We start from the raw sequence: 24,198 nt of genomic DNA, 5'->3' as shown, positions 1-24,198 counted from the left end.
TTAATATTTATTATCTCACTTAAGCCTCTTGACAATCCTTACATTTTACAGATGAGAAACTAAAGCAGAGAAAATTGATCTAATCTGTACAAGATCGCACAGGTAGTAAATTTGCAGCAAGGACTGACTTGCACCCATGAAATTCATCACTGCACTCCGCTGTTTCTCTCTAGAAAAAGTATCTAATCAAGACACCCAGTCTTATGTTAAAGAATGCAGCTGGCTTCCAGAGAGTGGCCAGCACCTTTTGAACTCTCTAACCAGTCTTCCTGTGTGCTCTCCTCTCACAAGGAATCAGCCCTGCAACCTGGGTCTCCATCTCTTTCCCCTGGAACCTAGGACTTTCAACAACATTAGTTTTTCTGTTGAGAGTATCTGAAACTCCTAGGCTAGCCCCAAACTACAGTTAGTTTTAAGCTGTTCTTTCCAAACCCTCAAAGTCTTCCTCACATTTTTCCTCTGGTTTCTGTCAATCGACACATGGGAAATTACACTTGCTGAAGGAAAGGCTGTCAGGAGAGACACAACATAAGTTCGACACTGCCAGCTCTTGGCTAAACAAAATCAACAGACTGAGCAAGAGCCAGTGGTCCGTACCACTGTTAGGACCAGAGATCATGAAGAATGAAATCAGCATCAGTTTCCTCATACGTGAAGTGGAATTGATGACACTTATCTTTATGGTTTGCTGTATAGCTAGTGCCAAGATGTATTAAGGGCCTAATCCAATGCCTGGCATTCAATTAATGGTGGTTATAACTATTGCAATTTTAACACAGAATTTGCCTCTCTTTTAAAGAGCTGATAACTGACCAATGACATTTCACTGAATAACTGGAAAAGTTGTTAATTGCAAAAAAGATCCATGTTCATGAGAGCAGACATAGAGTAAGAGATGCTGCTTTCCACTGGTCACACATCTTTTATCTTCCTTTGTAGCAAGCCTTTCACATTAGAAGGTGTGGTTTTAATTATCTATAAAAATGACTCCTTTACATTCTTCTATCCAGCTAAACTTTGCACAAATAGCTGGAGATCAGTGTGAGAAAGAAAGGGCAATGCTCCAACCTGAACAACATGCAAGGCGACCTCAGCATAGCGACCAAAGGCATGCACAGCACCTTGTCTACTCACCAGAAGGGAAAAATAATGAGGCGACTGATCAAAAACACAGTGGAGAAGATGAAAAACAGGGTGTTACAGGTTTGCTTCCATCCGGCATAAGAAAACATCTTAGCAGACTGAGAAAATAGAAAGAAATTGCATTCAGATAGGGTGATAGTCGTGTAAAATTAAATATCTATAAATTAAATTATACCTGGGATTTGCTTCAAAATCTTGGTGCGAGTTGGGTTATGGATAAAAAGTAGATGAAATAAGATTGGCCACATTAATTAAAGCTGGATGGTGGGTCCATTGGACCCATTATATTCTTTACCTTGTCATATGTTTGGAACCTTGCATAATACAACATTTAAAAAATTAGTTAGAATGACTGTAATATTACTCTTGTATTACATAAGCACTACAAATTAGCATAACTACTTTTAGCATGTAATTTTAGCTTGACATTTATTGAATTCCTCCATTTAACTGGGAGGAGAGCTGGACTGAAGAAAGGCTGGGATATAAGTGAAGCCCTGGGCTGGGCTGGGCACGCTGCAATCAAGGCAGCTACTTTCAGGCAGATGATAAAGAGTGGAGTTAGGAGGCAGCCCTTAGGGCCCTATCCTGGTTGAAGCAGAGTTTCAAACACTTGATTTTTCCTGCTTACTTCATGCTAGTCTGTAATGTTCATATGATTTGTGTTGAGTAAAAAGAATTATAGAAAGTTCTGTTTAATGTGGTATTAATGTAATGAGGATTCTCTTGCATTATCCAGTGTAGCTCAAGGCTGAATGGGAAAGTGTCTGAAGGTGGGTGTGGAAGCTGGGCAGGAGTGTGGCTTAGGACTGCCAGTTTTAGAACTGAAATCTCCCAGGAAAGTCAAGGTCCATCTAGAACAAGAGAAGTAGCTTATTACACTTCAGGAATGGTTTACACTGCATGTTCCATACTTTTCCCTACTTACCAAGGGGTAGGAATGTGATCAGACTATGGGGTTAGCAGAGGCCCAAAAGGAAGTAGCCTTCACTGCTGAAATGGAAGGCTGGCATGCCAGTGAGGCCCAACTTGGATATGGGGAGAAAGCCAGAAGGTTACAGGGCTTGGAATAGAGGGAGCTGTTTGAAGGGTCGGCAGCCAGGCCCAGCAGGAAGCTGGAGATATGCATAGATGTGAAGAGAGCCACTTGAGTTGGCAAAATAGCACTTCTTTGGGCCCATACACATGGCACCTATGCTGGACTGTGCAAAGATGGATATCAGACAGTAACCTCTCTCCTTTGCAGTCAAGATATTGTTAAAGTGTTGGGTCCTGGATCCAAACTTAACATGTAGAAAAAGAGGATCATGAAGATACATGAAGAAGGCACAAGACTGCTTATGAGTAAAAACTGTAGATGCTGAAGCTGTTCTTCCTTGCAAAGAAAGAACTAAGAAACGACCCAATAATTCTTTTGAGGAACAGGAAAGATTAATAGTCTCCATCTTTAGGAAGGTCTAAACAGGTCACCTAGGGAACCTATGTCATATCAATGTCAGGGTAGGCAGGGACAACACAGTGCTTATTCCCAGTCCTAATACCTAAATCTCCCTTTTAGTTAACACAATGAAGCTATTTTTATGGTGGACACCAAAGGCAGTTGAACTAGAGGGCTCAAAGAACAGAGTAGCACAAAGTTTTAAAGTCATAGCCAATGTGGTCTTAATTTTCAGGAAGGGTTACTGAGATATGATTGGAGGAGGAGGTGATTATAACAGAGATGACTACATTCAGAGAGCAACACATGGAAGAACTGGCATAATCCTCCTTCTGCTAAGTCATTTGCTGCTCTGAAGCACATATAATAATCTTTACCCTTAGAACTGGATTTACATGTCTAATTATGGCTACATACAAGAAACACAATTCTGTACTTAGCCAATTTTAACAGTAGCCAATTTCTTTGAAATGTCTTCCAATGACTTCTGGTTACACCTACAACAGGGTTTGGCAAATCACAATTCAGCCTAGGGACTAAAGCTTCTCAGCCCCTTGAGCTAAGAATGGTAAGAATGGTTTTCACATTTTTAAAGGAGTATAAAAGAAAAGGAAAAACAACAGAAAAAGAAGAATATGTGACAACAGATCGTATGAGGTCTACAAAGCTAGATTTACTACCTGGCTTTTTGGGGCAAGAGAAGGGGACGACAGAGGATGATATGGCTGGATGGCATCACTGACTCAATGGACGTGAGTCTCAGTGAACTCTGGGAGTTGGTGATGGAGAGGGTGGCCTGGCATGCTGCGATTCATGGGGTCGCAAAGAGTCAGACACCACTGAGCGACTGATCTGATCTGATCTGATCTTTTTGCCAAAAAGTTTGCTGAATCCAGCAAGGCTATAGTTTGTCCAGTAGTCATGTATGGATGTGAGAGTTGGACTATAAAGAAAGCTGAGTGCCAAATAATTGATACTTTTGAACTGTGGTGTTGGAGAAGACTCTTGAGAGTCCCTTGGAGTGCAAGGAGATCCAACCAGTCCATCCTAAAGGAAATGAGTCCTGAATATTCATTGGAAAACTGATGTTGAAGCTGAAACTCCAATACTTTGGCCACCTGATGCGAAGGGCTGACTCATTTGAAAAGACTCTGATGCTGGGAAAGATTGAAGGCAGGAGGAGAAGGGGACAACAGAGGATGAGATGGTTGTATGGCATCAACGACTCAATGGACGTGAGTTTGAGCGGACTCAGGGAGTTAATGAGACAGGGAAGCCTGGCGTGCTGCAGTCCGTGGGGTTGCAAAGAGTCGGATACGACTGAGCAACTGAACTGAACTGAACTTGCTGAATTCTGATCTAAAAGAACAAGATCTTATTAAATTAATTTCTTCCATATCAACTTACATTTAATTATTAGCCCTTCAAGAGGTTATCCTGAATGCAAATACGTTAGTATCATTTTCCCCAGCTCAGGCTTCCCCTGTGGCTCAGCTGGTAAAGAATCACCTGCAATGTGGGAGACCTGGGTTCAATCCCTGGGTTGGGAAGATCCCCTGGAGAAGGGAAAGGCTACCCACGCCAGTATTCTGGCCTAGAGAATTCCATGGACTGTACAATCCATGGGATCACAAAGAGTCGGACCTGACTGAGCAACTTTCATGTTCACTATGAATGAGTATATGTAAATAATTAATAATGCGGCTCTAAGTATAGCAGGACCCACTGTCTCAGGGTAAACAGAACCGATACACAACAGAAACACATAGAGGAAACAATCCTAATTTTGCTTTCTTTCTTATATTTTGTATAACTAGAGATTAGGGACTCTTGTTTTAAAGTCTCCTGCTCTGAAACATTGCTTCCTTAGAAAATAAATATCATTTAAATAAACATTAATTCTCATTCCTTAAAGCTGGAGGAGGAACATGCAGGGCAGTGCAAGCATTCAGTGCCTGTTTAACTTTGGCTTAAGTGAATATATGGGGCCAATCAGCTTTAAAAATCCACAATGCCATAGTCCAAGTTTTCCTTTTAAAAGATGAGAATTCATTTTTTCTTCAGATACCTCAGCTTACTTCCTAAGCTAATATCTGCATGCACATTGCAGAAATAGAATCCCACAAAATAACCCCTCTCTCTTGATTACCATGGAGAAAAAAGATTAGAAACTAAAAACTGAAAGCTTTCCTTTCTTTGAGCTTGAAAGACCTGGGGACCTAGAGATATCCACAGACTTTAGGTGTTTTCAGAACTGAGAGCTCTGCTAAATCACTCACAGAGATTTCTTCCTATAAAGAGTCACAGTTAACCCAGGACATGGTACTGTTATTAGTTTTTTAATGGCAAACATTTACCTCTAGCCAAATATCGGCCACATCATGTACAATCATCACGAGGGTCCCACTGCGAATATAATTAGCACACCAAGAGAAGCTCATCAAACTGACAGCAGCCAGGTGGTGGATGATAGTAGCTAGAAAATCCTACATAATGAGGGCAAATGGAGACCATTAAGTAAATGCAGCTATTTTCCAATCAGTTGAATAGATAATAATAATAATTTAAAAAATAACAACTTACATCTGCATATTTTGAAATTTGTAAAATGCTTTCACTTTCATTCTTAAACACAATTCTTATGAGAGAGATAGAACAAGTGTTATCCTCATTGATGAAGTCATTTAACTTTGAGATAACACTGAATAGTTGCCATCTAAGTCCTAATATCTGCTGTTCTTCCCATTGCCCTACACCAGATATATGTACACTTTACACACATACAAAAGACATATATATACATAAGCGTATTCCTATGTACATTTACCTTTATTGTTAATTTCCTGCCTAATTCCAAGACAGATGTAATAAAATTACACAACCATTAAAATAAGAGTTACTGCATATGAAAGAAGTAACAAGTAAAAGTGGAATAACTACATTAGTGAAATATTGAAGTATTTTGCTAATACTAAACAAAGCAACAAACAAAAATAAGCACTGGCTAGAATGTTGAGAAGTTGGAATCATTATACGTTACTGGTAGGAATGTAAAATGGCATGGCTGCTTTGTTAAATACTCTGACAATTCCCCTAAAGGTTATACATACGACTACTATATAGTATAGCAGTTCCACCCCTTGGTATATATCTGAGAAGAATAAACATGTATGTGCATGTAAAAATTTTCATATAAATGTTCACAGTAGCATCATTCATAATAGCCAAAAAGGCAGAAACAACCCAGATATTAATTGATAAATAGATAAACAAAATGTAGTATTTCCACATAATGGAATATTATTCATTAATAAAAAGGAATAAAGTACTGATGTATGCCAGAACATGAATGAACTTTGAAAACATCATGCTAAGGGAAAGAAGCCAGATATTAGGTTGGTGCAAATGTAATTGAGGTTTTTGTGAATTTTAAATCATTATAACTAGGCTCAAACACATCTTTATTAATCAAAATAGGAACCATTACAATCAACACATTTTTGCCAGTGAAAAATAAGTTTGTTTATTCTTGTAGCATAAAAATCCGTGCTTCAATTTGTGAAACTTTTGGAAAGCATTTCCTGCCTCCTGCTGTTGCAGAAGCATTTTGCCTGCAAAAAGTTGTTGAGATCCTTGAAGAAGTGGTAGTCAGTTGGCGAGAGGTCAGGAGAATACCGTGGATGAGGCAAAACTTCATAACCAAATTTGTTAATCTTTAGAAGCATTGGTTGTGCGACATTCAGTTTGGCCTTGTCATGGAGAAGTATTGGCCCCTTTCTGTTGACCAGTGTCAGATGCAGGCATTGCAGTTTTTGATGCATCTCATTAGGTTGCTGAGCATACTTCTCAGATGTAATAGTTTTGTTCAGATTCAGAAAGCTGTAGATCGGACAAGCAGCAGACCACCAAACAGTGACCATAACTTCTTTTGGTGCAAGTTTGGCTTTGGGAAGTGATCTGGGGCTTCTTCTCAGTCCAACCACTGAGCCGGTCATTTCTGGTTGTCATATAAAATCCACTTTTTATAACTTGTCACAAACTGATCAATAAATGGTTCGTTGTTGTTGTGTAGAATAAGAGAAGATGACACTTGAAAACAATGATTAAAAAAAATATTTTTCAGTCAGTTCATGAGGCACCCACTTATCAAGCTTTTTCACCTTTCCAATTTGTCTCAAATGCCAGAAGACCACAGAATGGTCGACACTGAGTTTTCTGGCAACTTCTCAAGTAGTTGTAAGAGGATCACCTTTGATGACTGCTTTCAGTTGGTCTTTGTCACATTCCGATGGCCGGCCACTGCGCTTATGTTCAAGGCTCTCGTCTCCTTTGCAAAACTTCTTTAACCACTGCTGCACTGAAGGTTCGTTAGCAGTTTCCTGGGCCACATGTGTCATTGATGTTGCGAGCTGTCTCTGCTGCTTTATGACCCATTTTGAACTCGAATAAGAAAAATCCTCAAATTTGCTTTTTGCCTAACATCCTTAGTCTAAAATATAAAATAAACAGCCAGTAATAAGTCATAAGCAAAAAAAAAAATAGAGTGAGTAATGTGCATTAAAATGATGTATAATATTATCACAATTTATTTAAGAATGTATTCCAATATCAAATGGGAAAGTTCAACAATGCAAAACCACAATTTCTTTTGCATCAACCTAATGCAAAAAAAATATATTGTATGACTACATTTACATAAAATATCCAAAAGAGGCAAATGCATAGACACACAAAATAGGTTAGCACCTGCCTGGGTCTGTACAGGTTAGAAGAAATGGGGGGCAACCACTCAAGGGTACAGAATTTCTATCTGAGCTGATAGAAATAGAATTGACTGTAGTGATGATTGCAAAATCCTGTGAATATACTATAAAAACCATTGTATTATGTATTTAGACAGAAGAGTTGAACGGTATGTGCATATCTTCATTAAAATGTTTTTCAGTTCAGTAGCTCAGTCATGTCTGACTCTTTGTGACACCATGAACTGCAGCACGCCAGGCTTCTCTATTCATCACCAACTCCCGGAGCTTGCACAAACTCATTTCTGTCTAGTTGGTTATGCCATCCAACCATCTCATCCTCTGTCGTCCCCTTCTACTCTCGCCTTCAATCTTTCCTGGCATCAGTGTCTTTTCCGATAAGTCAGTTCTTTGCATCAGGTGGTCAAAGTATTGGAGTTTCAGCTTCAGCATCAGTCTTTCCAATGAATATTCAGGACTGATTTCCTTTAGGATTGACTAGTTTGATCTCCATACAGTCCAAGAGACTCTCAAGAGTCTTCAACACCACAGTTCAAAAGCATCAATTCTTTGGCACTCAGCTTCCTTTATAGAAAGAAAGCTCACATCCATACATGCCTACTGGAAAAATCATAGCTTTGACTATACAGGACCTTTGTCAGCAAAGTAACGTCTCTGCTCTTTAATATGCTGCCTAGGTTGATCATAGCTTTTCTTGCAAGGAGCAAGTATCTTTTAATTTCATGGGTGCACTCACCATCTGCAGTGATTTTGGAGCCCAAGAAAATAAAGTCTGTCACTGTTTCCATCATTTCCCCATCTATTTGCAATGAAGTGATGCGACCAGATGTCATGATCTTAATTTTTTTTGAATGTTGAGTTTTATGCAAGTTTTTTCAGTCTCCTTTTTCACTCTCATCAAGAGGCTCTTTAGTTTCTCTTCACTTTCTGCCTTTAGAGTTGTATCATCTGCATGTCTGAGGTTACTGACATTTCTCCTGGCAATCTTTTTTTTTTTTTTTTTTTTTTTTTTTTTTTAATTTTATTTTATTTTTAAACTTTACATAACTGTATTAGATTTGCCAAATTGATTCCAGCTTGTGCTTCATCCAGCCTGACATTTCACATGATGTACTCTGCACAGAAGTTAAATAAGCAGGGTGACAATATACAGCCTTGACGTACTCCTTTCCTGATTACGAACCAATCTGTTGTTCCATGTCTGTTTCTAACTGTTGCTTGACCTACATACAGATTTCTCAGGAAGCAGGTAAGGCGGTCTGGTATTCCTATCTCTTCAAGAATTTTCCACAGTTTGTTGTGATCCACACAGTCAAAGGCTTTGACATAGTCAATAAAGCAGAAGTAGATGTTTTTCTGGAACTTTCTTGCTTTTTTGATGATCCAATGGATGTTGGCAATTTGATCTCTGGTTCCTCTGCCTTTTCTAAAACCAGTTTAGACATTTGGAAGTTCCTGGTTCACATATTGCTGAAGCCTGGCTTGGAGAATTTTGAACATTACTTTGCTAGCATGTAAAATGAGTGTAATTGTGTGGTAGTTGGAACATTCTTTGGCATTGTCTTTCTTTGGGATTGCAATGAAACCTGACCTTTTCCAGTCCTGTAGCCACTGCTGAGTTTTCCAAATTTGCTGGCATATTGAGTGCAGCACTTTCACAACATCATCTTTTAGGATTTGAAATAGTTCAACCGGAATTTCATCACCTCCACTAGCTTTTTTGGTGGTAATGCTTCCTAAAGCCCACTTGACTTTGCATTTAAAAAAAAAATTTAATGTTTTTAAAAAAACATAAAATTTCAGTTTCCTTGTAGCCAAAGTAAAAAAAATAAAATAAAATAACAATACCAGCCTAATTTATTGAGTACTTTCTATATACCAGAAAGTGATTTAAATGGATTAACTTGTTTAATCCTCACAACAACTGGAGGAGATAGAAACTATTTTTAACTCTATATATGAGGAGATTAAGTTTAGTGAATATAATCAACTAGCTTGAAATGTTAATGAGTGGTGAAAACGGGATCTACACTTAGACAGTGTGACTTCAGAGCCTGTGCTTTACCCAATTCTTAACAGTTTTTTGTCTCTGAAAGTATGTATTTTTAAATATATGATGTATACCTACATTTAATTTTTTGAAAGGTGCTATGAACCTGTAAATAATAAAGAGAAAGCAACTATTGAAAAAAATCAAAGGCTCAAAAGTGGGAAAAGGATGATTATGGGGTCATCCTATCTGAGTCTGTCTATTAATACCTTCTAAATAATGATTATTTTCAATTCTATCCCTTGAGAAAATGCCTCAATTAAAATTTGATATATTCATAGCCTAAATTAAGTTAATAATAATTAAACTATAGTGATCAAGTTTTCTCGAAAAGGAAATCATTTCAATCAGAGTTTCCACACTATGTTCTCATGGTTTATTCCGTAAGTTTCTTTTTAGATCTTCAGCTGAGCAGCTGACTGTGCCCCTTAGTGGTAGATAATGTACACCATCATTTAAACATCATTTAGTCAAGCCAGCTTAGTTTTAGCTCCTTAATACAAATTCCACCTAATTTTATTTATCATATGAATTTTGCTACAAATTGATGTTTTATATAGAGCATAACATATAAAGTACATGCCAAGAGTATCTGTCATTTGCCCTGTACTGCTAGTGTACACAAGGAAATCTGTGCCTGCACTGAAAGTCTAATATGATTTTCTGTACCAGCAAACAGGAATCAGTAGCAACCAAACCGTTCCTAAAAATACCTTACTTTGTGACCTCAGAGGATGCATTTAGCATGCCTGTGACTCAGTTTCCCTGCAAATAAAGCAAAGCTAATAGTGCCTGAAGCAGTATTTCCTAACAAGAATCTTGGATAAATTAAAGCAAAAAAAATGTTTTCAAAGTCACTGAATACATGAAAGAATAAAGTAGTCTGTAATCAACTAAAAGATACAGTTCTAGAATTAAAACCACTAGCACTTTTCTTCTTTGCACCGAAGAACACTACATTCCCAAACCAAGAGAAAGAAAGAGACATCATAAAGGAGAGTGCTTTTCTCATGGAACAAGAGTGGAATTTCAAAGTTAAAGTTTTTATAATATTTCACTACAAATACTGATCAAGTCACGAAAGAACAAGCATATTTGCACTATTCTATGTGCTATAAAAGTAAAAAAACAAAAACCTATCAACTAAAACTAAGAACACAAACAAATATAATTTAAAGATTAGGATTTGGGGAAGGGGGATGAACATTTTTGAAAAAAATGGATAAAGCACCTTTGTAAATAAGACACTTACCTTCCTCTTGATATCAGAGCCAAGGCTAAATAAGAGAGACCAATAAAAACTCATCTCCAAAATGTAGTACCAGTACTGGGATGGCAGCAAGGGCTGAGGAAAACAAGAGTATTCACTACTTTAATGCCACCATATAAACAACTCATTTTAAGGATTAAAAACATTGTTTATACCTATTTGGCTATACAGTCCATGGAATTCTCCAGGCCAGAATGCTGGAGTGGTTAGCCTTTCCCTTCTCCAGGGGATCTTCCCAACCCAAGGATCGAACCCAATTCTCCCACATTGCAGGGGGATTCTCATCTGGATTCTGATACCAGCTGAGCCACCAGGGAAGCTTATATACCACAAATTCCTCTCAAATAATAATGTTTTACATTTCAACTTCTGAAAAGGAATTAGAGACGATATTTTGAGGCATTTTCTTTTTTTTTTTTTTAATTTTATTTTATTTTTAAACTTTACATAACTGTATTAGTTTTGCCAAATATCAAAATGAATCCTTTCTAAAAAGGGAGACAAGAATTCCAAAATCAAGTTAAATATTTTGTTTAAAATTTAATAAAACTACCACAGGTGTAACTGCATTCTTTTAGTTGATTGAGAGTTAAATTAGATGGAAAAGTTGTTTTGCTGACTCAACAAAATATCTTGTTTTATGTTTACTGAGTACTACTCAAATCTGATGTCCTAACCTCTTTTCTGGTGACAAGCTGGTGACCCAAATTGGCCCATTCTCAAATGGGACAGTAGTAAAATATATACAATTATTTAGGTAGTCTAAAAAGGTCTCCTAAAAAACAAAATGAAATTCCTACAGCTAGAGTTTTCTTTAAAGTAAGGGGTGTTGTGCTTCTTTTAGATAAGCTGAGACATTATATTACTTGGTGTGATGGGTTGTAACATTAATGCCCTCAATGAATTTCACCTCATATTCATGTCCTGGTACAGTAACCTCCAACATGACCAAGAATTTGAATTCTGGGCATTGGTCAAGGTGACATAGCAAATATGATGCAATCAGAGACCTCATAAGTACCAAGTAAGAAACCTGAGGCTAAAGCCTTTGAGTGTGTGGATCATAACAACTGCAGAAAGCTCTTAAAGAGATGGGAATGCCAGACCATCTTGCCTGTCTCCTGAGAAACCTGTATGCAGGTCAAGAAGAAACAGTTAGAACCCTGTATGGAACAACTGATTGGTTCAAGATTTAGAAAGGAGTACGACAGGGATGTCTGTTGTCACCCCATTTGCTTAACCTATATGCTGAGCCCATCATGAGAAATGCCAGGTTGGATGAGATACAAGTTGGAATTAGCTAGGTGGGAGAAACATCAACAATTTCAGACATGTGGATGATACCACTCTAATGGCAAAAAGTGAAGAGAAATTAAAGAGCCTCTTGATGAGGGTGAAGGAGGAGAGTGAAAGAACCAGCTTAAAACTAAATATTAAAAAAACGAAGATCATGGCATCCGGCCCAATTACTTCATGGCAAATAGAAGGGGAAAAGGTGGAAACAGTGACAGATTTCTTCTTCTTGGGCTCTAAAATCACTGAGAATGGTGACTACAGCCATGAAAACAGAAGACAGTTGCTTCTTGGCAGGAAAGTTATGAGAAACCTAGACAGTGTGTTGAAAAGCAGAGACATTATTCTGCTGTCAAAAGTCCACGTGGTCAATGCTATGGTCTTCCCAGTGGTCATATATGGTTTTGAGAACTTGACCATACAGAAGACAGAGTGCCAAAGAATTGATGCCTTTGAACTCTAGTGCTAGAGAAGACTCCTGAAAATCCCTTGGACAGCAAGGAGACCAAACCAGTCAATCTTAAGGGAAATCAACCCTGAATATTCATTGGAAGGACTGATGCTGAAGCATCCAGTATTTTGGTCATCTGGTACAAACAGTCGACTCATTGGAAAAGACCCTGTTGCTGGGAAAGACTGAGGGCAGAAGGAGAAGAGGGTGTCAGAGGATGAGATGGCTGGATGGCATCACCAATGCAGCAGACATGACCTTGGGCAAACTTTGGGAGATGGTGAGGGACAGGGAGACCTGGTGTGCTGCAATGCAAGGGGTCTCAAAACATCGGACACGACTGGGCAACTGAACAACAAGAAACATGAGCTACCCTATCGGAGGCCACTAAGTAGAGAATTAAGATATCCACTGACAAAAATACAAATGAGGGCACATGAGCTATCCCCTAACCAGCCTGTGAACTAACTGAAAATACATTAATGAATTCAGTTAACACCACATGGAAAAGAACTGCTTGGCTGTGCCTAGCCCAAATTGCTAATCCATATCATAAGCAAATAAATGGTTGTTGTTTTAAAGTACTAAGTTTTGGTGATGATTTATTATGCATCAGCATAAACTGACACACCTGAGAGGTGAAGAGTAAGGCTAATACATTAAATGGAATAGATTTCTGATCAACTCATCATCCTTGATAAGGCCATAAAAGAAAGAGAACTTCTGCTTTCTTCTATGGCAAACAAGTCTGTATGAGACTAACCCTCCTAGTGAGAACTACTTTAAAAATATGGAAAAGTACAGTTAATATCTGTTTGAAGGTAACAAGGAACAACCAAAGCATCTTGAAGCATCCCATGGAGCCAAGATTTCAAAGAGAAGAAAAATGCATTAAATGGAATCTTTTATTTCTAGTGCATCCTTAATTCAAGAAATACTACAGACCTTACACAGGATAATTTCAAAGAAAACCATACCTATGTATAGCATAAAGTCTGTGTTTGCTGATTACAAGCACTATAGAGCCCAGAGACTCTATACACTCTATATTCTCTGAGGTATAAACATTCCTTTATCTTAAAAATATAGTGAAGAGAAAATATCTAGATATTCAAACACAATGTTATTTCAAACATAGAAAATGTGCAATTGAAACAAATGAAAGAGAGTTTCTAGAAAACACCAGCTCAGATTCCTAAGCAGAAGTTAAGTAGGACTTCTGGCAATCTCACAGTGCAATGAAGCAAACTGATGTTCAGGGCCAGCCAAGGAAAAGGAGTCCTTGTAAATACTATAAGCTTTTATTTAAAACCACTGTAAGAGAATGCCCTAGAAATACAGATGAGTTATAAATACATCTGCCCTTACAAAGACTGGAATTCACATAAAATCACTTCAAAACATATAAAACTTAAGATGATCTGTCTCAACTCTAACTGCTTAACAGAAGCAAAAATAAGTCCACTCAGGAGGTAGATAATATCATTCCTAAGTATAATTTTTCATATGCAGTGTCTATCATTCAACCAAAAGTTATCAAGCAAAAGGAAACAGGGATAAGAAAGAAAATAGGTGATCAAGGTATTGGATTTATCAGGCTATGACTTTAAAATGACTTTTAAAATTAACTAGGTCTTTAAGGTTATTTTTAAAAATTAGTGAGGATTTTTATAAGAGAACTGGAATCCACAGAAAAGAATTAAGTGAAAAGTTGAGAACTGAAAAATACCATAACTAAAATTGAGAACTCAAAGGATGTGCTTCAGAGTAGATTAGACACTGCTGAAAAATGTACTAGTGATCTGGAGGATATGCAGTAGAAAATATCCAGAGCTGTGAAGTGTCTGAGATTTTACCCTACTTGCAAGTTATCTTGCCACAGTTCCATGAATGCTGGTTGGATATATGAGACTCCTGGGTCAGAGATAAAGGATAGTTTACTGTTCACAGTACTACAGTTGCCAGAATAACAATATTTGGGCCAGTTCTCCCATTCCAATTCCCACAGCTAAACAAAAGGGTCAGTTCATGCAAAGATGGGCACAACAAAGGATAGAAATGGTATGGACCTAACAGAAGGAGAAGATATTAAGAAGAGGTGGTAAGAACACACAAAACTACACAAAAAAGATCTTCAAAACTCAGATAACAACGATGGTGTGATCACTCACCTAGAGTCAGACATCCTAGAATGCTAAGTCAAGTGGGCCTTAGGAAACATCACTATGAACAAAGCTACTGGAAATGATGGAATTCCAATTGAGCTATTTCAAATCCTGGAAGATGATGCTGTGAAAGTGCTGCACTCAATATGCCAGCAAATTTGGAAAACTCAGCAGTGGCCACAGGATTGGAAAAGGTCAGGTTTCATTCCAATCCCAAAGAAAGGCAATGCCAAAGAATGTTCTAACTACTGTATAATTGTACTCTCTCACACACTATCAAACTAATATTAAAAACTCTCCAAGCCAGGCTTCAACTGTACATGAACTGAGAACTTCCAGATGTTCAAGTTGCATTTAGAAAAGGGAGAGGAACCAGAGATCAAATTGCCAACACCCATTGGATCATCAAAAAAGCAAGAGAGTTCCAGAAAAACATCTACTGCTTTATTGACTATGCCAAAGACTTTGACTGTGTGGATCACAATAAACTGGAAAATTCTTGAAGAGATGGGAATACCAGACCACCTGACCTGCCTCTTGAGAAACCTGTATGCAGGTCAAGAAGCAACAGTTAGAACTGGACATGGAATAAGACTGGTTCCAAATTGGGAAAGGAGTATATCATCAAGGCTGTATATTGTCACCCTGCTTATTTAACTTAAATGCAGAGTACATCATGTGAAATGTCAGGCTGGATGAAGTACAGCTGGAATCAAGATTGCCAGGAGAAATATCAATAATCTCAGGTATGCAGATGACACCACCCTTATGGCAGAAAGTGAAGAGGAACTAAAGAGCCTCTTGATGGAAGTGAAAGAGGAGAGTCAAAAAGTTGGCTTAAAGCTCAACATTCAGAAAACTAAGATCACGGCATCCAGTCCAATCATTTCATGGCATATAAATGGGGAAAAAATGGAAACAGTGACAGACTATCTTGGGGGCTCCAAAATCACTGGAGATGGTGACTGTAGCCATGAAAGTAAAAGATGCTTGCTACTTGGAAGAAAAGCTATGATCAACCTAGACAACATATTAAAAAAATCAGAGACATTACTTTGCCAATAAAGGTCCATCTAGTCAAAGCTATGCTTTTTCCAGTAGTCATGTATGGATGTTGATTTGGACTATAAAAAAGCTGAGTGCCGAAGAATTGATGCTTTTGAACTGTAGTGTTGAATAAGACTCTTGATAGTCCTTGGACTGCAAGGAGATCCAACCAGTCTATCCTAAAGGAAATCAGTCCTGTATATTCATTGGAAGGACTGATGCTGAAGCTGAAGCTCCAATACTTTGGCTACCTGATGTGAAGAATTGACTCACTAGAAAAGACCCTGATGCTGGGAAAGATTGAAAGCGGGAGGAGAAGGGGACAACAGAGGATGAGATGGTTGGATGGCATCACTGACTTGATGAACATGAATTTGAGTAAGCTCCGGGAGTTGGTGATAGACAGGGAGGCCTGGCGTGCTGCAGTCCATGAGGTCCAAAGAGTTGGACACAACTGAGTAACTGAACTGAACTGACATTTGCACGTGCAGTGGGTTTTGTTATCAGAGAGGAACCCTGAAATAGGGAACCTTAATCTTTCATAATGGACAATCACATGTATATCTATTGTTCCAGAGGAGAGACTGCCTCCATCTTCCAAGCTTGTTTGGCATACAAACATCCTTCAAAAGACAATACAGAACAAAAGTCAGCCTGTGTTTCACTTCATATGACATGCAGAAATGCAAGAGATCTGTGGAGAACTGTGTTCCTATAGATTGAAGCAGTGAGTTAGAGGATAGAAAATATGAGAAAAAGCATGTAAGAGATTTGGGACCTAGTGTAAAAGTCTAGCATATTAGCTCACTTGTAAACTGAAATTCCAGAAAGAGAGGAGAGAGAAAAGAGAACAGAAGCAACAGCTAAGGATTTTTCAAAATGGATTTAAGACATCAAGCTACATATTCAAGAATTACTATGGACAATAAACAGGATAAATTCAAAGAAGACGACATTTATGCCTATCACAATCATACTGCTGAAAGACAAATACAAAATGTTTAAAACAGAGGAATAAAAAGACATCATTCAAAGAAGCAAAAATAAAATGGACAACTGAATTAAAGAAACTGAGGGGATCCAGAAGACAATGGAATGACATTTTTAAAGTGCTCAAAGAAAATAACTAGTAACCCAGAATTCTATGCCCAGCAAAACTCCTTTTAAAAAATAGGGTAAAATGATGACATTTCCAGATAAGCAAACCAAAGGGGCTTCTTCAGCCATAAGGATAATAATGCCAGTTGAAAGTGTGGAAATGCAAGATGCCAAATAATATTAAGGAAAGGGTAAATTGACATTTACAAATCAATTATAGTAGTGACTTGTAGGCTTTTAAATATTTGAAGAAGGAGATAAGCATAGTCTGATGACCTTTCACTGACTGGAAAGAGGTAAGAGCATTAATTTGTATCAGACTCTAAGAATTGAAGAATGCAAAAGGTAATCTCTTGGAAAACTACTGAAAATGAACGTGTGCATGCATGCTAAGTCACTTCAGTCGTGTCTGACTCTTTCAGACTCTATGGACTATAGTCTGCCAGGCTCCTCTATCCATGGTAAGAATGGTCCAGGCAAGAATATTGGAGTAGGTTGCCATGCCCTCCTCCAGGGGAATCGTCCTAACCCAGGGACTGAACCCAAGTCTCTTATCTCCTTCACTGACAGGCAGGTTCTTTATCACCAGTGCCTGTATAACTGAAAAGCTAATATTAGGGAAGAAATAGAGTAATAATTTTAAAAACTTCACTGTCCTATAAAAAAAGTAATAAGAGAGTACCAAAAAAGGAAATGAATCCAGTGATACAAGTAGAAAATAAATAGTAAGATGGTAAATTTAAACTCAAATACATAATTACATTAACCATAAGCAAAGTAAAGGAATGAGACAAGTGATGGGTAAATAACGAATAAGAATGAGTAAGCTCCAGTAGACAAAGCACCAAGGACTGCATGAAAGTGGACACAGAGCAGGAAGGGACTCAGACCTAACTCAGGGGGGGCAAGCTGCTGAGGAGGGGAGGGACTACATCAGGGGGACTTACCTGTCTGGGATAGCCATTCCAAACTTCCCACAGGTCATATACCCAAGGTTTCTGAAAAAGCAAGGAACCAAGAGAAACTGTTCAGAGTGAAAGGCTGATTTCAGCAGAAACCTAAGCCCTTCCTGATGCCTGTGATAGGGAGGAAACATGAACAGTAAGATACTTTCATCACATTCCTGCTCCCCCAGCAGTATCTCCCTCCTTCCGCAGGTATTTCTACTTGTTCTTATACAATACCTCTGTGACATGCAAGAGTTCTAGTGAGTTTGGGATCGATAAAAGTCCTGATTCTCAAAGGAAATTATTTATTTCAAACAAGTGCCTCTTCTAATGAAATTGTTTCTGGACCAATTAGATTACTGCTTCTGGTAGCAATAAAAAATCTTGAAATATTCATAGCAATAAAATATCTTAAGAGAAATCTTAAAAGAATCTTTAGAGACATCTCCAAAAGCTAGTTATCTTTTTTTCTGTTAACAATTTACTATTAATTTTATACATCACTTAATGAGATAATCATTTAATAATTATTTTAACAGACAATGCAAAGGGAATATGATAAGGAGAGATTTGATTTCTGATGGGCAAGTAATGAAAGTTCATAAACAAGTGATGAGAGTGAGTAGAGGATTAAAAAGCTGGTTACCTTATTGAAAGTATATCTCAAGGGATTTGTAAGCAGGAATTTTTAAAATTAAAGACAAATTACAGTCAAAGATATATCAGAGAGAAAACTTACATCATAGAGAAATGCAATTCCAGCAATGGTAATAATTAGGTAAAATGTAAATCGCCAGCTGCCAAAAGAAATAAAACACTTGTTAAGGTGACTGACATCTGAGGAGAAAAACATTTTGTATAACAGTTTAGAAAGAATGCACATTCTGGAGTCAGAAAAATCTAAGTTAATATCCTGATTCTGCCACTTATTGGATGGCTAAAAGTTCAAGTATGTCACTTAACTCAAGTAGCCTTAATTTCTTCATCCATAAGACGAAAATAACAAAACTTATCTCCAAATGTAAAAATATGAAAAATTATGATATAGTGCCTTGTATGAAGTAAGCAACCAGTGTTAGCTATTGTTGTTACTAATATGCCTAGCCTAGTTCCTGACACACAATAAATGACGTTTGATAATCAATTCAGTTCAGTGCAGTCACTCAGTCGTGTCTGATGCTTTGGGACCCCATGGACTGCAACACGCCAGGCCTCCCTGTCCATCACCAACTCCTGGAGTTTGCACAAACTCACGTCCATTGAGTTGGTGATGCCATCTAACTATCTCATCCTCTGTCATCCCCTTCTTCTCCTGCCTTCAATCTTTCCCGACATCAGGGTCTTTTCAAATGAGTCAGCTCTTTGCATCAGGTGGCCAAAGTACTAGAGCTGCAGCTTCAGCATCAGTCCTTCTAATGAATATTCAGAACTGATCTTTAGGATTGACTGGTTGGTTCTCCTTGCAGTCGAAGGGGACTCTCAAGAGTCTTCTCCAACACCACAGTTCAAAAGCATCAATTCTTCAGCACTCAGCTTTCTTTATAGTCCAACTCTCACATCCATACATGACTACCAGAAAAACCATAGCTTTGACTAGACGGACCTTTGTTGGGAAAGTAATGTCTCTGTTTTTTCATATGCTGTCTAGGTTGGTTGTAGTTTTTCTTGCAAGAAGCAAGCGTCTTTTAATTTCATGGCTGTGGTCACCATCTGCAGTGATTTTGGAGCCCAAGAAAATAAAGTCTCTCACTGTTTCCATTGTTTTCCTGTCTATTTGCCATGAAGTGATGGGACTGGATGCCATGACCTCAATTTTTTTGAATGTTGAGTTTTAAGCCAACTTTTTGACTCTCCTCTTTCACTTTCATCAAGAGACTCTTTAGTTCTTTGCTCTCTGCCATAAAGGTGGTATCATATGCATATCTGAAGTTACTGATATTTCACCTGGCAATCTTAATCCCAGTTTGTGCTTCATCCAGCCCAACATTTTGCATGATATACTCTATATAGAAGTTAAATAAGCAGGGTGACAATATACAGCCTCGACATACTCCTTTCCCAATTTGGAACCAGTCTGTTTTCCATGTCTGGTTCTAAGTGTTGCTTCTTGACTTGCATACTGATTTCTCAGGAGGCAGGTCAGGTGTTCTGGTATTCCCATATCTTTAAGAATGTTGCACAGTTTGTTGTGATTCACACAGTCAAAGGCTTCAGCGTAGTCAATAAAGTAGATGTTTTTCTGAAACTCTCTTGCTTTTTGATGATCCAATGGATTTGGAAATTTGATCTCTGGTTCCTCTGCCTTTTCTAAATCCAGCTTGAACATCTAGAAGTTCATGGTTCACATACTGTTGAAGCCTGGCTTGGAGAATTTTGAGCATTACTTTGCTAGCATGTGAAATGAGTGCAATTGTGTGGTAGTTGGAACATTCTTTGGCATTGCCTTTCTTTAGGATTGGAATGAAAACTGACCTGTTTGATAATTCTGTTATCTAATTACTCACTTCATCCAAATTTAATCCCAGTGTAAAGGTTTCTATGTGGCTAGACTTTAGTCATGTTTCTGAAAAGCACATTTTAAAAGAATATTTTTTTCTCATGTATGGAGAGGGAACTATATAGATTAGGAGACACTTAAAAGACCAATTGTAATGCACAGGTCTTATTTAGATCCTGATTCAAATAAACAAACTATAAAGAAAAGTATAAGACAATCAAGGAAATTTGAATACTGATTGAATATTTGTTGCTATTAAATACATTTTTAAGGTATGACAATATCTAAAATGGGCTTCCCAGGTGGCATACTGGTAAAGAATATGCCTGCCAATGCAGGAGATTCAACAGATGTTGGTTTGACCCCTGGGTAGGGAGGATCAACTGGAGGAGGAAATGGCAATCTGCTCCAGTAGTCTTGCCTGGGAAATCCCATGGACAGAGGAGCCTGGTGGGCTACAGTCCATGGAGTCACAAAGAGTCAGACATGACTGAGCACACACACTCACACACACAATATCTAAAACAAAATCTAAAAATGAATCACACAATGTCTGATATTTGCTTCAAATGTGATCTTCAATAGTAACTGGAGGAAGGTGATCAAAAGGTACAAACTTCTAGTTATTACTTAAATTGGTACTGTGAATGTAATGTATAACATGATGACTGTGTTTACACTGCTATATGGTATATTTGAGAGTTGCTAACAAAGTAAGTTCAAAAAGTTTTCATCACAAGGAAATTCTTTCTTCTTTTTCCTTTATGTATCTATGAGATGGCAGATGTTAACTAAAATGACTGTGGTAATCATTTCACAACATTCGTAAGTTAAGTCATTATACTGTACACTTTAAATTTATACAGTGCTGTATGTTAAATATATCACAATAAAATTGAAAGAAAAATATCCACATCCAAAAAATCTGGTAACAGAGAGAAGTGGACAGGGGCAGAGATGACACAGGACAGCCTTGAGTTGATAATTATTAAAGTTGGTGATGAATACATAGTATACACAGCTTATTAAGCCAGTCTTCCTACTTTTCGTATATATTGTGTGTGTTTATCTGTGTGTGTGTGTGTGTGTGTGTGTGTATTAGTCACTTAGTCATGTCCAACTCTTTGTAAGTCCATGGACTCTAGCCAACCAGGCTCCTCTGTCCATGGGATTCTTCAGGTAAGAATACTGGAGTGTGTTCCCATGTCCTCTTCCAGAGAATCTTCCCAACCCAGGGATCAAACCCAGGTCATCCACGCTGTGGGCAGATTCTTTCCCATTTGAACTACCTGGGATGTTCTGAATATGTTTACTACTTTGCTGGGCTGGATGAAGCACAAGCTGGAATCAAGATTGCCAGGAGAAACATCAATAACCTCAGATATGCAGATGACACCACCCTTATGGTAGAAAGTGAAGAGGAACTAAAGAGCCTCTTGATGAAAGTGAAAGAGGAGAGTGAAAAAGTTGGCTTAAAGCTCAACATTCAGAAAACTAAGATCATGGCATCTGGTCCCATCACTTCATGGGAAATAGATGGGGAAACATTGAAAACAGTGGCTGACTTTATTTTTTGGGCTCCAAAATCACTGCAGATGGTGACTGCAGCCATGAAATTAAAAGATGCTTACTCCTTGGAAGGAAAGTTATGACCAACCTAGACAGCATATTAAAAAGCAGAGACATTACTTTGCCAACAAAGGTCTATCTAGTCAAGGCTATGGTTTTTCCAGTAGTCATGTATGGATGTGAGGGTTGGACTATAAAGAAAGCTGAGCACCAAAGAATTGATGTTTTTGAACTGTGGTGTTTGAGAAGACTCTTGAGAGTCCCTTGGACTGCAAGGAGATGCAACCAGTCCATCCTAAAGGAGATCAGTCCTGGGTGTTCATTGGAAGGACTGATGTTGAAGCTGAAACTCCAATACTCTGGCCACCTGATGCAAAGAGCTGACTTATTTGAAAAGACCCTGAAGCTGGGAAAGATTGAGGGCAGGAGGAGAAGGGGACGACAGAGGATAAGATGGTTGGATGGTTATACTGATGCCAATGATTTTGGAATGAGTTTGGGTAGGCTCTGGGAATTGGTGATGGACAGGGAGGCCTGGTATGATGCAGTCCATGGGAACACAAAGAGTTGGACATGAATGAGCAACTGAACTGAACTAAACTGGAGGCCATTCCTCAGTTCACACAGCCAAGCAGTGACACAGTCAAGTCAGTAACGTAGGTCTTTGAACCCTGAATCCAGTAGTGTTTCCGGAAAACTGTCACTGCTTCTAAGCTACATGATGGTTTTCCTTCATTGCTTGTTTTGATTAAGGAAAAATGTAGGGTTCAATTACTCAGAAAGTTGAACCACAAAGTGAGCCAGATGAGACTTGTTCCCACTTGTTTCATTTACCGCTGGTTCAACAAAGCCACGTGCTTAAATGTAGAGAGCATTTCCTTGATCCTTAATTATTTTGGCCAAACAAGAAGTACAAAAAGAAGATGAAGAGATCTGTCAGGCCCAAAGGAAGCCGTAAGTGTGGCGGCACATCTCGTATCATTTGTGTCTCAAACATGTATTGATTCTTAATCTAGTTTCAGGAACCATGCTAAGATACTTGTGTGATGCCATATTTTCTTCTTTACAACAAGCTTATGAAGTAGCTCCTTTTGTGGGTTGTTGCTTGGTTCTCACAACAACACTAAAAGGTAGATGAGATGAAGACTAAAGAATGCTCAACTTCAGAGAGATCACATAATTCACCCAAGACTGTATAGTAAAAATCAGTATTGTGTTCAGTCACTAAGTCATGTCCGACTCTGAAACTCCATGGACTGCAGCACGCCAGGCTTCCCTGTCCACTATCTCCCGGAGTCTGCCCAAATTCATGTCCATTGAGTCGGTGATACCCTCCAACCATCTCATCCTCTGCCTCTTGCTTCTCCTTTTGTCTTCAATCTTTCCCAGCATCAGGATCTTTTCCAATGAGTCAGCTTGCTGCATCAGATGGCCGAAGTATTAGAGCTTCAGCATCAGTCCTTCCAATGAATATTCAGGTTTGATTTCTTTTAGGATTGAATGGTTTGATCTCCTTGCAGTCCAAAGGACTGTCAAGGGATTTATCCAGAACCACAATTCAAAAGCATTAATTCTTTGGTGTTCAGTCTTCTTTATGGTCCAACTCTCACATCCATACATGACAGATGGAAAAAACGTAGCTTTGACTATACGGACCTTTGTTGGCAAAATGATGTCACTGCTTTTTAACATACTGTCTAGGTTTGGCATGGCTTTCTTTCCAAGTAGCAAGCATCTTTTAATTTCATGGCTGCAGTCACCATCCACAGTGATACTGGAACCCAAGAAAATAAAATCTGTCCCAATCAGATGCAAAAATAAAATCCAAGCTTCACATCCTCCCGAACCAGCCCTATCAGGTCTATTACACTATTTCAGGGGTTCTCAAAGTCAGGGATCTCTGACATCAAACACTTTCACAATGATAATGAAATGTTATTTGTCTTATTTCTTACGCTCATTTCCTCCCAAGTGTCCAGTGGCATTTCCCAGAGGCTACATGTTCTGTGATGGTATCATTGCTCTGATAGCTGAAGACATATGTGCTTGTGTAGTCTTATATTTTAATTTCCATTTCTAGTACAGTGGACATCAATAGGTATAACTCACACAAGCAGATGCACTTTGGGGTCTGTAATAGCTTTTAAGAGAACAAAGGGGTCCTGAAACCAAAAACCTTGGGAGCTGCTGTGCTTCACTAATTGTGAAGCAACTGACTAATTGTTCTTCACTAATTTTCCTTGCTTCAGATGAACCTAAGGCAGTAAAATGTCCTTTTTTCCAGGAATGGCTGAGACGAACATAATTGTGAGGGATGAAAAAAACCTCTTGGAAAAAAACAAATTGACTGGTTAGACAAAGATGGCAAAGCTGAAAGATGAAGGCCTGCTGAGTGAGATCAGGGAGGAGCTGGACAGCGGGAACTTGGGCGACATGAGACAGGACAGACATGGTTCTCCATGGTGGC

At 38.4% G+C, this 24,198-nt stretch overlaps 1 protein-coding gene across 4 annotated transcripts in view; it reads right to left on the bottom strand.

Moving 5' to 3' along the window:
- Positions 1–24,198, bottom strand: part of CERS3 (ceramide synthase 3) — a 156,521-nt gene that overhangs the window by 66,918 nt on the left and 65,405 nt on the right. For all 4 annotated transcript variants that reach the window (XM_055555958.1, XM_055555956.1, XM_055555957.1 and 1 more), the window contains 5 exons: positions 18,405–18,462; positions 17,666–17,716; positions 10,647–10,739; positions 4,939–5,067; positions 1,135–1,241 (listed from right to left, as the gene is read on the bottom strand). In XM_055555958.1, the coding sequence (XP_055411933.1) occupies positions 1,135–1,241; positions 4,939–5,067; positions 10,647–10,739; positions 17,666–17,716; positions 18,405–18,462 (438 nt within the window). The remainder of the gene's footprint in view (positions 1–1,134; positions 1,242–4,938; positions 5,068–10,646; positions 10,740–17,665; positions 17,717–18,404; positions 18,463–24,198) is intronic.

The sequence above is a fragment of the Bubalus kerabau genome, chromosome 19, assembly GCF_029407905.1.
Source record: "Bubalus kerabau isolate K-KA32 ecotype Philippines breed swamp buffalo chromosome 19, PCC_UOA_SB_1v2, whole genome shotgun sequence".
NCBI lineage: Eukaryota > Metazoa > Chordata > Mammalia > Artiodactyla > Bovidae > Bubalus > Bubalus kerabau.
The sequence above is the reverse complement of the archived record's forward strand: the minus strand, read 5'-3'. Positions and strand labels throughout refer to the sequence as shown.